This window comes from Alosa sapidissima, chromosome 22, assembly GCF_018492685.1.
Source record: "Alosa sapidissima isolate fAloSap1 chromosome 22, fAloSap1.pri, whole genome shotgun sequence".
NCBI classification, from domain to species: domain Eukaryota; kingdom Metazoa; phylum Chordata; class Actinopteri; order Clupeiformes; family Clupeidae; genus Alosa; species Alosa sapidissima.
In genome coordinates, this window is record NC_055978.1 from 11,979,896 (window position 1) to 11,994,852 (window position 14,957).

The window sequence follows — 14,957 nt, forward strand, 5'->3', positions numbered from 1 at the left end:
ACACAGGGTGATATGCTGATTTAGTCTACAAAACAGAGGACTAAATTAAGCGTGATATGTCATGTAGGCTTAACGTTTCTTTTAGGATAGGCTATGTTTTTGCTGAAAAAGTAGCCTATTCGCCGGTCATTATTCATCCATTCTGCTTTCGTATCTTTGCTATCGTTTTCTTTCAATAATGTCCAATGGCTTAAACATTGTCCTTTATTGTTTGCTTTAGGCCTACCTTTATATTTTAGCCTACATTATTCAACTCACGTACTGTCATCTGATCTTGGGCACTGCCAGTCAAAAAAAGCAAACAGGTGCGCGCTCTGCACCTCTTTACGCAACTCTGACGCAACACTAAATATGAAGATGCCTTGCTTTCAGAAGATAACTTCCGTCCCTTGGTTGTGTAGGCTATATATGATATAGAATATCTATAGCCTACATTGTATAGCTCACATTTAAATATTACCTTTCTGTTACGAAGCTGGGAATAGGCCTATGAGCGCAAATTAGGATGTAGTGGAGGCTAAACGCGAGTAAACGCAGTTTATCCACCTCTGAAATTTCAGAAATAGAGTTTAGGCCTACCCACCTCTTATTAGAGTTTATCCACCTCTCAAAAGAGTTTATTCACTTTTAACATTCAAAACTGTATTGTCCAATACTATCCTATATTCCCAATACTGTACAATAACCTCCACCATTATCAAACATGTTCTGAATGCCTTTTTAAAAAATCCGATATCGCATGGCGCAGTCCACCTCACCGAGATTGCAGAATTCATAGTTCACCCACCTCTTATTTTACCACTACATCCCTGGCACAAATGTACTTTTCCTCTCCTAAACGAGGGCAATTGGACATTTTATGGTCAATCAGTGGCGTGCACAGACATTTTGGGGGGCAGGTGCTCAGGAGGGGGGGCACTTTTTAGCGCACGTGGAACACTTAATTATAAAAAAAAATTACACGCACATGTTGAATGAAATTTGACTTGTGCTGCAATTAGTAAATCAATATACAATTAAGACAATAAAGAGACCAAAATGTGTTAATTTATGTTGCCTAACAAAACCTATACAACAGAAAACGTTCGTCTTAACACATAGATTTGCAATTGCAAACTCTACCGAAATTATTTGTAGCCTATGTGGTCGTCCTCACGTTATCTGTCATTGACTTGGGCTACAGCGTAAAACTTTATCAGGTGACCAGTCGGCTAAAAATGCTTAGTTGTTTGATGCTGTATGAGACATTTTACTGCACAACAAAATGATTACACGTTGGGCTTAGCGGGCAAACTGTACGGTTTTACTTGATCTGTAAGACAATAAAGAGACCAAACAGTACGAGAAGGAGTTATAGTGGGCTACTGACTGTTGTCATTACATGAATGCAGATGGGCATTTTTCACAGGTAATGGGGAACTTCCCGTTTCTTCTGTCACAAATTAATGTGTTAATACATGTTGCCTAACAAAACATATACAACAGAAAACGTTCTTATTAACACATAAATTTGCAAAATCTACCGAAATTATTTGTATGTGGTCTTCACGTTATCTGTCATTGATTTGGGCTACAGCGTAAAACTTTATCTAGCTTCATCTAACTAGTTTATCAGGTGACCAGTCGGCAAAAATGCTTGTTTGGTGCTGAATGAGACATTTTACTGCACAACAAAATTATTACATGTGGGCTTAGAGGGCAAACTGTAAGATTTTGCTTGATCTGTATGTTACCTGGCTGATGGGGCACGGGAGAAGCAGCCTGTCAGCGACCATGCCCGCTATCTGAAGACGCTTACTGAACTGCTATGGTGCTGCGCATCTGGCGTGCCCTGCGCGAGACAGCGCGAGTTCACGTGACAAAGGAAGAGAGCTAGGCTGGTCGGGTGTGCGCAAGGAGGTGGCTCATTTCGGGGCATTGTTTCAGTCGTTTTTAATGGCTCAGGTTTTCAAAAGATCATTTCAAAACCGACCTCAGTAAAATCTTAATAATATTAATAATAACAAAAGGGCATTTTCGTTGATAAAGGGCAAACTTCCTAGTGCTTTAGCACCACCTAGTGTCTATGTATGCACGCCTATGTGGTCAATATTAGATTGGTGAGAACACTAAATATACTAGATCACCTTTAAGAATGTTTCAATCATTCTATTGTAGGTCTTGGTGTTTTTTTTTAGATATTATGAAAGCTATACGTTTTTTCACTTTCTAGCGTTGACATGGATTTGAGCGTACGCACGGTCTAAGATCAAATCTGTGCGTAAGAACGCTTTATAAATGAGGCCCCTGTAGTGTCTTGACTACCACTATATGGGGGACGATCCGTTTCAGGCTCCAGCTCAACCTTCAGTAGGATCATTTGGGTTAAAATGGGCCTACAGGTCATGTAGAAAACTGGACGAGGGGCGCTTGAGACAGCAACACGCACGCTGTCTCTCTGTCTCCCTCCATCCCTCACACACACACATTGTCTACTGTACATCCTCCACACAACTGCATACTCACTCACCACCACTACATTAGGCATATGCGAAGACTACGGTGCATATACAAATAAGCTATATAACACGCATTGTCACGGCAATGTAGGCTAACGCAGTCTGGACTACTGGCACTCGTAACAGCAACTCACACGGGCTCTCTCTCTCTCTTGAAACTGTTAAAAACTTCGTTACCCCAAGTTGACCCCAGATACACGGAGGATACACGAGTTTTGCCGTTTATTTTAGGCTAACGTTAGTGGAGAGTTTGCAGGTTTTTACCTTGTGGATGTTGATATTGCACGAGTCTCTTCAGCTCTGCGAGTTAAACTCCCTCGCATCAACATCTGCCCTGAGACGGTGAACAACTGGCTTCAGGGTGAGTAGAAAGGGACATTGGATTCTGTTTACAGACCCGCTGTGGTTTAGTTACCAGCTATAGTAAACGCATTATTATTGATCTGTGATATCGTCGGAGTCATGGTTTACTCTCGGTCGGAGTGCTAGCTTGTGGAGTTTGACATAAGAGTGTTTCCAATGTGTTTAGCTGCTAGCCCTTTCCTAGGTTGGATCGTATGGTAGCCCATCTAACATTGGACCTCATCTGAGGCTACTTCGAGATATTATTCCAAAGGGGACAGATAGGCTACTGCACTTAAAACTTTAAAAGACTGAACGAACCTTCCCGGACTTTGTAATTGCAACCAGTGACTGCATTGGGTAAACGAACCCGAAGTTGAAACTTAGGCTCCATGGCACATTACGACGGAGTATTAGGGCCACACATGAAGAAAAAAAAATATTTTTGCCACGGCGAGATTAAACTCGACATTTCGAGAATAAAGTTGAAATATCATATCTACTTTAATCTCGACGTGTCGACTTTAAAGTCGACATGCTGACATTAAACTCGCAATAGGCCCTACTGTTTAAACATAGCCTACACAGTTTAAGCTATGTAGCCTACACTAATACACAATATGTTACATAAAAGAAAAATGGGCTTCAAATAGGTGTTATTTCAGATAGATTGCAGATATTCAGATAGATTGCGTCTGGTCTGTTAACTACTCATTGCCGTCATCGTGAAGTGCTGTCTCGCGGTTATGGAAATCAAAGTCAAAGTCAAAGTCAGCTTTATTGTCAATTTCTTCACATGTTCCAGACATACAAAGAGATCGAAATTACGTTTCTCACTATCCCACGGTGAAGACAAGACATATTTTACCAATTTAAGTCCACAGACAAACATAACATTCAAGTAAACAAAAAAGTAAGTAAATAAGTAAATAAGAGGGCACATATAATAATGAAAAAATAAGAGCAGCAAAATTTGGTTGAAATTGTGCATGGACAGTCAATAAAATACTAGTGCAAAGTCAGGCCAATAAAAGGCTTGGGTAGTTCTGTTTGACCTAAGTAATAAAGAAAGTGGCATAGTGGTGCAAGTTATGTAAGAGCAGCAGAAGTGTTGTGTTTTCAGGACAACAACACCAAGTTGTAAAGTGTACAAGTGTGCAAGTGTGCAAGTGGAGTAGTGCAGGCGGCCGTTGTGGGTCCAATGTCCAGTATGTTATGTAGCTGAGGGTGGAGGGGGGAGAGGAGGGAGAGAGTTCAGCATCCTTACAGCTTGGTGTATGAAGCTGTTGGTGAGTCTGGTAGTGCGGGAGCGCAGGCTTGGCAGTAGATCAAACAGATTGTGAGCGGGGTGACTTGAATCACTCACAATTTTGGTCGCCTTGCGGGTGAGGTGGGTGGTGTAAATGTCCTTCAGGGAGGGGAGTGAAGCACCAATGATCCTTCCAGCTGTGTTCACTATGCGCTGCAGGGCTTTCCTGTTGTATTCAGTGCAGCTTCCGCCCCACACAGCGATACAGCTGTGTGGGGCGGAAGCTGCACTGAATAATACCATGCACTATGCCGTTTAGGCTAAATAGCTAGACAAATATATATATCCAATGATATAATGTTTCTAGACAAAATGTTATTTCACTCTGTTTTACGTGGTTAAGGCCACTGCACATCCAAATAACTGCCCTTCATGACCCACAGGCCGTCATTCTCCAGGATAACATGGCAAAACTCATTTTTCTAAAACTGCTTTTCCATGTCTCACCTGCAATACGTATAGGAGGCTAGAAACACAGGTATAGCCTAAGCATATATACTATTTTGATCCCGTGAGAGAATATGTGTGCATGCACTTTATTTATGCAGTTTGTGTGCATATGTGTGCATGTAGGATATAGCCTACATGGGGTGGTCGGGAGGACAGCTTCATTCGTCCCTCCATAGACATTCAGCAATAGGCTGTTTTGCATCCATTACAAACAAGCAACGTGAAAGTCTAGGATTGGGGAGGGCGCCTAGTATGCCTCTAGTGCATAAGCATGAAGTTGAACCTTTAGATGAAAAACAACACTTTAATAATAGGCCTACAATAAATAAAATTAAAAAAAACGCTATGACGTTTAGGCTACTTTTGACCATTTATCGCCTGTAACTCCGTGACCTAACAGCAAAGTATTTGGCTGAGCAACGTAGGTTAATATGTTCTATGTTTTGTCCACATGATATAGGCCTATGTCTAATCATTGTTGCACTGGAACACTCTGAATCATTGTTGCACTTGTTGGATTGTTTCATTCGTCCTCCCTTTCAATCGTCCCGAGCGGTCGTTCTCTCTCCAAACTAACTTTATTCTCGAAATGTCGAGTTTAATGTTGACATGGTGACTTTAAAGTCGACATGTCGAGTTTAATCTCGTCATGGCAAAAATATTTTTTCCTTCATGTGTGGCCCTAATACTCCGTCGTACACATAGACTGTGGGCTCGCCCTTCTATGAATTGAAAAAGACTACAAGCTGCCCCACCGAGTTTGAGATAAAGTAAACAAGAAAAGGTTTTTTTTTTTAAGTCAGGATATGGCGAGTCAATGGCATTTATTCGTCCGAAGTTACAGACCAGTTTTCATAGTGCACATCTTATCAATAGTTTGAATGTCGTGTGTGTTTCTGCTCATTGACAAAATAGCATATGATTCATGCCCAATTAATTTCCCCTGTTAAAGTGTTCGCCATTGTTTCACTAGTTTGGTTTCATTTTGTATGAGATTTTGTGATGTAGGCTAGCCTATTATAAACGGCTTATGGCCAATACACGGGTTTCCCGTTTACCAACAAAACAAGATACGCGCGCAGCCGTGACGCAGAAGACGCTTGGTGGCCGTCCACAACGTTATAAACTTAATCTAAATAGTCGGCTGCTTTAAGCTACAATCGGATTTTATTGTATACCCCTGTTGTCTCAATGATAATAACATCTCATTTCAGACTATATTTCAAAGTTTGCCGTTCATTTGCATTATTAATATAACGTATTTTGTCATTTTTGGCAAAGACATGCATTCCGTTAGGGATATTGAACATATGTAACATTCTCTAACCATCGTGATTTCGAATTGGTGCAGTTTTCAGCACAAAAACTCATTTTATTCTTTTGCTCTTTTGCATTGCTCTATGCTGTTCTATGGTGCTTTCTGCCTCTTGGTCGCGCACGCATGTTTTTGTGACGTTGCATAGAAATCCATGTATATGTAACTCAGCTAGGCCTAATGTTAGTTTCCTCAGCCATGTCAGCTAGCCTCAGACTCATTATCTGCTATGGCTGCTATTGCTAGTGCGGAGTAGCTTACCATGCCAGTGACGTAGCCAATTGTTGAAATCCAACATGGTGGCGCCTGTGTAACAACAACAACACTTTCAACGTACAATTTTATCCCTCTTAATAAATTCAGCCATTTTAATCATTGAACCAATGAGAAGAAATACAATACATCTGTTATATCACCTTTACTTCAAATTCCAGTTCAGTTCATCTTTAATCTCTTTGATCTCCGTCTGAAGGTGCAAGTTCACTGTTATATGTGCAGAGTAATGTAACATAGTTACGTAGCCTGTTTACAGTTACAGTACGCACAGAGCCGGTTGTGCATGAACCCAACAATCTCTTTAACATGCTATCTGAGAACACACACTGAGATCACCACACACACCAAACCACATATGGCATCAGTATGTGTATGTGTGTATGGATGAATGTGTGTGTGTTTGAGTGTGTGTGTGTGTATGTCAAAGAAAGAGAGACAGAGTAAATGTGTGTCTGTGTGTTTGTGTGTAAAAATAAACGGTAACACTAAAGCAAGAGGCTACACTAAGATTCTGGAGGAAAGGATCAGGCAGCGTGCTGAGAGACCTGCCCCGATAGGCGTTATTGGACCATTAAACCATACAATGATCTAAAACATACAGACATCAACATTTTAAAGTGGCCCAGCCAGAGTCCAGGGGACTCATTTATAAAGGCTGCTACGCACAAAAAAAGTTGCGTGAACTGGGCCGAAATGTGTGCGCATCTTTCACTGGCAAAGTTAGGGATTTATCAAAAACATTCTATGTGGGAAAAGATGCGCATTTCTACGCATCCTTTCGACCGTCCGTAAAGCTTACGCAAAGTTTTTCTGGAATGTAAATCAGCGACATCTAATGGGGAATGACCTTGAAAGTGACAGACACAGATAAACAAACCAAAGGAAAGAGGAACGTGAGCTGAATTTATGAAGCACAATGCCCTACGGATTATTAGCCATATGATAATTTGTTTCAGTACAAATATTAATACTTTGTATATTATGGTGCACTGTACTGTATATGATGAGCCCAAACACACATCATTTCATAGCCATTTGAAAGTCTCAAATCTTTCTACTAAGTGACACAATTCATTAGTTTTCATTGCAATTTATTTACATGTTTTTCAAACACATACTGACAGATTGCACATAAAAATAAGTGTTAGTTGATTAGTCGATAGTTACAGATAAGCTTAATTTGTGTAGACAAAAACATCCAAGCTGTGTCTATTGCCAGCATCATGTACTGGTAGTGGACCAGAGACCAAACCCATATAGCAGGACATTAATATACATATTCATTGTGTGTGTGTGTGTGTGTGTGTGTGTGCGTGTGAGTGTGAGTGTGTGTGTGTGTGTGTGTGTGTGTGTGTGTGTGCGTGCGTGCTTATGTATTCATGTGTGTGTGTGTGTGTGAGACTTTGAAAGTGACAGACACAGATAAACAAACCAAAGGAAAGAGGAACGTGAGCTGAATTTATGAAGCAATGCTCCATGACGGTGAAAAATAAACCAATGGTGAAAAATATACAAAATGGTTAAAAATAAACAAAAGGTTAAAAATATACAAACTGAGGTGAAGTCATTACAGTGTGTAGCCCTGACACAGTAAAAGTCACTTACAGTCAGTAGTCGCTCCAAGTCCCCTCAAGTCCTCAGTAACAATGCTACAGTTATAACCCCCCCCCCCCCCCCCCCCCCCCCACACACACACACACACACACACACAAACACACACACCACACACACACACACACACACACTCACTCTCTCTCTCTCTCATTCAGTGCAATTACATGTGCAGAACATGCTGATTGACGTACCTTCTGATTAGTAGCAGACAGAAGTGCACAACGACAAAGTGCAGTGCTCTGCATGTAGGCACTGGCGTGTGTGTGGTGCGCTCATGCTTTCCACACTTGATTGCGTTACATTTCGTTGTTCTCACTACAACTCAAAGGACCCAACCCCCCCCCAGTCAGCTTTTAGGGAAACAGGGGCCTTCACTCCCAGCCTGTCTTCCTCTTGCTGTCGAACAGCTCCTTCACTTTCTGCAGTTCCTCTGTCAGCCCGGAGGGGGCGTTGTTCTGCTTCAGTGTCTGTGAGATCTTAGAGGAACACAGAGAAGAAGTGCCTCAGAAAACAGGAGCCTTTTGAGGAACTATCTGCTTAAACAAATGCAATGCCCTGCATCCAATTACACTGATAGGAAGAGGCTGCACACAGTTAAGTATAAAATAATATAAGATTTCATTTGATCAAGTACATTTAGCAGGTGCCTGTTTTAGCCTGTGCAAAGAGAGAACCAACCTAACTAATGCAAAGATCTACTAATACTAAAACATAAAATAATGAGTAAAACGGATTGTGATTTTGTCGAGTTTAATAAGCATGTTAGTCAGTGTTTGTTGAGAACATACCTCATTAAAGTAACGAGAGATAAATTTGTAGATTTCACAGAGGGCCACAGATTCATTGAACTCATTTTCATGTTTCTAAAATGCAAAAAAGAACACAAGAAAAAATTACCAGAGCAAAGTAACAATCAACAACATGTTTGTTAGATTACTCAACCCTTCCCCTTAGAACAACACATCAATGCACAGTAGGGAATTAGAACTGCTATGTTCACATGTCTTTTTTTGACAAGATAAGTGGGCCAGGACAGCAAAAAGCAGTTGAGGGAGTATTTTGCTGCCATAACAACAATCTATAGAGTTAATGTTAGCTAACATGCTTCCTTTTCTAGCGATTGCGATAAACACACACTGACGGGCCCTTTCTCCAATCCCATTCAAAGAATTCAAAGAACAAACAACTCCAGGCAAAGCCTTCGTTGACAAGAAATATATGTTTGCTATACAACCAACTAGATTCAGTAAAAGTTAATTTGTACCTACTTCATAATATACCCATTGATAACAAAATCACCAAACCACCATCTTGTTCCCTTCACCTACACTATACTACATACAAATAAATAATATGAACTATTTATTTATTTATTTTGATTGCTTTGTTTTTCATTCTTTTCTCTTTATTGGATTGTGCTACCTCTTCCTGTGACAACAATTACCACCAATATTGTTGCGTGGCAGAATATCTTATCTTATAATTCTTAGGGCACTCTAGCTGTTTTCAAAGGGGATGTACAGAGAGTGAAATATATGACCACAACACTTTTACTTCCCCAAACACATGTTCCGTAAAAACACACCTTTGATTCCTGCTCCAGGAACTCTTTGAACTCCGAGTTGTTGAGTGCTGATTGGTCTTTCACCTTGTTGTAGTAGGCCTTCACTTCCTGCTTATACTGAGGGATGTCTTTGGCATACAGCAGCTTATTGGTCGGGGCGTGCTGTGGGACACACACACACACACACACGTAGGCACATCCACACACACCACACACACGCAGGCACGCACACACACAATAACACACAGTGAGGTGAGGGAGAAGGAGTCCACGAAGTCCTGAGCGACCACAGTGTGTGTGTGTGTGTGTGTCCTGCATCGAAAACATTACCTTCCCAAGCTGTTGCTCAGTGAGGGAGAAGGAGTCCATGAAGGCCTGAGCGACGACAGACAAGCAGCCATCCAGGTGTGGCGTCTTCTCCAGGTCGAACACAAACTGGGGGTTCTTCAGAATGTTCACCCAGAAGCGCAGAGGCAGGCTGGGAAGGTGGAGGACCCAGAAAGAGAAATAAACCAGGGAACAGTGAAAAACAAGGGTATGAAAACTATCCCTCACAAAACACCCTGGACTGGCAGACTGCATCTCAGGGTGAGCCAGTGATTGAGTGACAACATCATCTATGTGCAGAGATGAACAGCTTGGCTTCAAAAGCAATATTTGATCAAACCATTTACTAAACCAGATGAAACAACGTTTCAGCCAGGTAGATCAGAAAATTAGTGAAATCACCTGTGTTAAGTGTACAGGCAGAAGGACACATTTTCTCAAGCAGGGTTGTCCACATGAAGTTACAGTGCAGCACTGAGGTTCACACATTTTAGGCGGGGATCACATTAGCCAGCGGCAAACAGCAGGTTCCCTATTGTTCTCTATGGTTCTGCAGCAGAACGGTGGCAGAACGGTGGCAGCACTGGAGTAACGCTAGCGTTGAACAGGTTGAGCTTTGAACTTGGTTCAACTTTCAAAGCGCAACGCAGCCGTGGCCTACTGGTTAGCACTTCGGACCTGTAACCGGAGGGTTGCCGGTTCGAATCCCGACCACTAGGCACGGCTGAAGTGCCCTTGAGCAAGGCACCTAACCCCTCACTGCTCCCCGAGCGCCGCTGTTGATGCAGGCAGCTCACTGCGCCGGGATTAGTGTGTGCTTCACCTCACTGTGTGTACACTGTGTGCTGTGTGTGTTTCACTAATTCACGGATTAGGATAAATGCAGAGACCAAATTTCCCTCACGGGATCAAAAGAGTATATATATACACTTATACTTATACGCGAGCGTATTCAATTGACAAATCGTTTGTGTTGCTTAGGAACAAGACAAAACGTATCATGGTCTGAGCGTTGCATTTCCCGCCTTAGAGTTTAATTAAAGAGCCAAAGAATGAATGTGTACATACTGCAATGTAAGCGGTTACCACACTAAGGATATTCACTGTGTATGTAAGACTATCTTCATCTATTTGTCTTTATTTTTTATTTATTTGTCTTTATCTTTATTAAATTGTCTTAATCTTTATTTATTTGTCTGACGCTTTTAATCCGAGGCGATTTACAGATGCCAATTAAAGCTGCAGTTGGCACGTCTGACAGATTGAGGGGGCTTAGCCAAAATTTTGAATGTTTACAACTCTCATGCCCCTCCCCCACTACCACCAAGTGCCCTCTCATCGAGTTTGTGCTCGTTGTGTGCACCAGACTGTGATTGACAATCAGATCTCACACAGCCCTGCTGTGATTGAACCAGAAGAATTGGGAGCTGTGGATTTTTGCAAAACAAATAACAGGCTGTAGGTGGAGGTAGAAGTGCAGGGTTTTTTCTAAAACCGGCCGATTTATGTTCTTCTGTCAGTGCATAGTGTCGGTTTCAGTGAATATGATCCAAAAAATCTTGCCAACTGCAGCTTTAATTGTAGGGCCAGTCTCTCAACCATGGTTTTAGGGGGGCGCTGTGGCGCACCTGGCTACAGTGCCCGAGTCCAAGTGTCCACGGGACTTACACCCCCCACCCACACACATAGACACACTCCCCTCGGACGCCCTCCACCCCTACCTGTTGGTCTTCCAAATGTGCAGCACATCAGGGTCACTGATCTTCTTGCTTTCTGCCTGGCTGTCCAGGAAGTCGAAGAAGTGCTTGACAGCATGCAGCGGCCGGTTGTTGTTGGCCGTACCCCAGATGCTTCTGAAGAGATTCTCCACATATGAATGCACAGCCACCTGTTTGGATGGTGAATGAATTAATGCATGAATGAATGAATGAATGAATGAATGAATGAATCAATCAATCAATCAGTCAATCAATGACTGGATGAATGTATTGTGTGTATGTAGGCATGTCCTGTATGATGATTGACCTTGGTAGAGAGCAGCTTGGTCAGATAAACCTCTTTGACCTTGAGTTTTTTCCCCTCTGAACTTTTGCTGTCCGCTAGCTCAGGGTCGATCTGTGGGGGAAAGACAATGTTTTCTGTTTTTATCAAGACACATTTTCACAGCCACCTGTAGTCAGTCAATCAGTGTTTTTTTTATCAGTGTAGGAGGAACGGTTTCCAGGAATCCAGCTCATTTGTAACATTCCAGGGACTCATTGACAGGCACAGATTCACAGAAACACAGGCCAGAGGTGACTCAAGTGAGAACATTTAAAAACACATTGTTATGAGGTAGCCTTGTGGTCTGGGGTAGCTGCAAGGGTGACCCTGGTAAGTAAGGGTGAAAAATTACAAAAATCCCCAAACACTGTTCTAGTTGTTTCTTTTTTAGTTTGCTCCTTTCTCTTAAACTTGTGGGTTTATTATTTCCTTGTGTACTGTTTGTATATAGTCCACACTGGTCTTTTGGGGATTTTTGTAATTCTTTCACCCTTACTTACCTCAGGCTTACAGCTACCCCAGACCACAAGGCTACCTACAAAACAACAACTAGAACAGAGTTTTCAGGTGCCATACCACAACCTATAAATATAATACAATAGAACTACAACCACAACCTAAGATTATGATAACCCGTGTAAATTTAGCCTCACGGGTCGCAGACAAACATGGATATAAACTCGATGGTACTCACCAGGTGATAGTACTTTGTTTCAAAGTCAGGTTCCTCTGTAAATCACACACACACACATAAAGTCACACACACACACAAACTTTTCAGTGAACATATTTTTTCTACAATACATGTTTGTATTGTGTACAGTAGTTCTTACATTTTATAACATGTTTACCTTATTATGACCTGCACTAGCGTAGCTATATAGATTTAGTCAGAGGTTTTTTTGTCTTCCGGATTTTTATTTTTTTTCCTTCAGTAATTTTGTGTCAACAATTTCTGGGACACTGAAAGACAGGGCTGCACGAAACTTGGTAGCCCCACAAGGATGACACAAAACCATTGATTTTCGTTTTGATCCAAAAAGAGGGACACCCCATTACCCCCCCCCCCCCCCCTAACACACACACACCCTATTACCCCCCACAAAAACTCACAAGCGAACACACACACACACACACAGAAGCATACATATAAACAAAAGCAAACACATACATGCACAGAAGTTGCAAGAGTAGGAGATTGAGTAGGAGGGTCCGTGTATCATTCGTTCATTTGATATTCAATTGAGAATCAAAAACGAAAAAAAAATAAAAAATGATTTGTTATTTCATTATTTGTTTATGAATGTGATACAAACAAACAAATAACACGTTGTTTTCCAGGATTTTGATTTCATGGTCAAATCAAAAGTATAACGTTTAAAAAATGGCTTCAGGGCCAAAACTGATTTTGATATTTATTTGTTCCGATTTCTGTGACCTGGAAGTCTATCCAAGTCACTTTCTTGGTCTAGACCTGTCAGTGCTCAGTGTTGACAATTTAGTGACTTTGTTGCTAGATCTAGCGACTCATTTTGGCCATCCCTAGCGACAGAAAATATTAATTGTCTAACAACTATAGCAAGAAATTGGGCGACTTGCGCAACGATGGCAAACTCAGTTTCGTTGAATTGACAGAAAATCATCTCCCTTCTCATGCCTGTTTCGTATATGAACATCGCGTTCACCCAAAGCGTTGCCCCATGATTATAGAAGTAATGACTGGCCTAGGCTATGTAGTATCAGCCCATGTTAGGGAAGTAGGCCTAGATGTTAGATCTATCAGCTCAGATCATCATTTGTCGCCAACGTCATTGGAAGGCAGTCAGCTGCAGTAGCCTTCTGGTGAGATTACACCAAAGACAGTAGCTATGACAGGGAAACTAGGGACACACATCGTTCAACAAGCACATTGATCAAAGGAAAGAGGGGCTACAACTTCATTCACAAACAGAGCAAATAATTCAAATCGAGCCATAGGCGGGCCTAGGCCCGTCTACTTGTCAGTCTTGCCCGTCCAATTACGTTCACCATCTAAAAAAAGACGCGCAAGTCAACACTGCTCTGAGAACTCAAGAATCAGTCAAATCAGACAAATTCTGCCTAATTTGTCAGCTGTGATCAAATGCGTTCAATAAATTCCACTATGTCATAAATGCCAATTAATGTTTGTATGGTGTATCTCATCTAGGCTTCTCTTAGGCTATGTTCAATCAAATTGGCTTTGCCCACAATTTTCGAGCATAGGAGTAGAGATTCTGTTGCTCTGTTCGAGTGGTCATTTAAATATAGATCTTTAGGTTAAATTGTGTGTGGTAAAGTTATAATCGGACTGGTAGGCCTAGTCCGATTTAACACTGCAAAACAGAAGCAGCAGCTGACAATGGAAGTCAATAAATAATTTCCGGGTCAGAGCAATCGGAAAAAATAAATATCAAAATCAGTTTTGGGCCTGAGGCCGTTTTTTAAATGTTCTACTTTTGATCTGATCATGAAATCAAAATTCTGAAAAACAAAGCATTATTTGTTGGTTTGTATCACATTCATAAATTTGTATCACATTCATAAATAAATAATGAAAAAACAAGTCCTTTTTTCGTTTTTTCATTTTGGATTCTCAATTGAATATCAAATGAACGAATGATACCACGGACCTAGGAGGACTGAGCGGCGGTCATATTTTGTACCGCTATGCGGTACATCTATTTTTTTTTACAAATAAATTGCCTGATATTCTGCAGGATATGTGCAAGTATTTTATATCTGGAAACTATGGCGCATTCGCACTAGACCATTTGGTCCAGACCCGAGTTTGTTTGGACCGATGGGACAGTGATTTTTTGCTAATGTGAACGCAGTCTACCGAACCCGAGTGAGGACCCAGGACCGCTAGAAAACGGGGGTCTGGGGTACGGTTCATTAGAACTCGTTAGAACAGTGGTCTGGGGTACGCCTACAGTACGGTTCGTCAGAACTCCGGTGCAGTTTGAATGCTATCTGTACCAAAACCAGGAAATAAACTGCTGTTTTTGTGACGTTGCCAGACCAGCTGGGTCAGGGCTAGGGGGGAGTAATCACACTCCAGTTAAACGGACCCAGTGTGAAGGCAACCTCAGGGTTGCTGAGAATAAAGGCATTCTATTCTATTCCATTCCATTCCATTTTATTCTAGATCCCAGTAGTGCTTAATCAGAGAGGGTTAAAGCGGAGCTAGTAATCAAG

At 41.6% G+C, this 14,957-nt stretch overlaps 1 protein-coding gene across 1 annotated transcript in view; it reads right to left on the minus strand.

Moving 5' to 3' along the window:
* Nucleotides 1-7,264: 7,264 nt before the first annotated feature.
* Nucleotides 7,265-14,957, minus strand: part of plxnc1 (plexin C1) — a 49,318-nt gene continuing 41,625 nt past the window's right edge. The window contains exons 25-32 of the mRNA XM_042078205.1: nucleotides 12,433-12,467; nucleotides 11,721-11,810; nucleotides 11,417-11,583; nucleotides 9,699-9,846; nucleotides 9,390-9,530; nucleotides 8,593-8,667; nucleotides 7,913-8,280; nucleotides 7,265-7,826 (exon numbers count right to left, since the gene is read on the minus strand). Of these exons, the coding sequence (XP_041934139.1) occupies nucleotides 8,176-8,280; nucleotides 8,593-8,667; nucleotides 9,390-9,530; nucleotides 9,699-9,846; nucleotides 11,417-11,583; nucleotides 11,721-11,810; nucleotides 12,433-12,467 (761 nt within the window). The 3' untranslated portion in view covers nucleotides 7,265-7,826; nucleotides 7,913-8,175. The remainder of the gene's footprint in view (nucleotides 7,827-7,912; nucleotides 8,281-8,592; nucleotides 8,668-9,389; nucleotides 9,531-9,698; nucleotides 9,847-11,416; nucleotides 11,584-11,720; nucleotides 11,811-12,432; nucleotides 12,468-14,957) is intronic.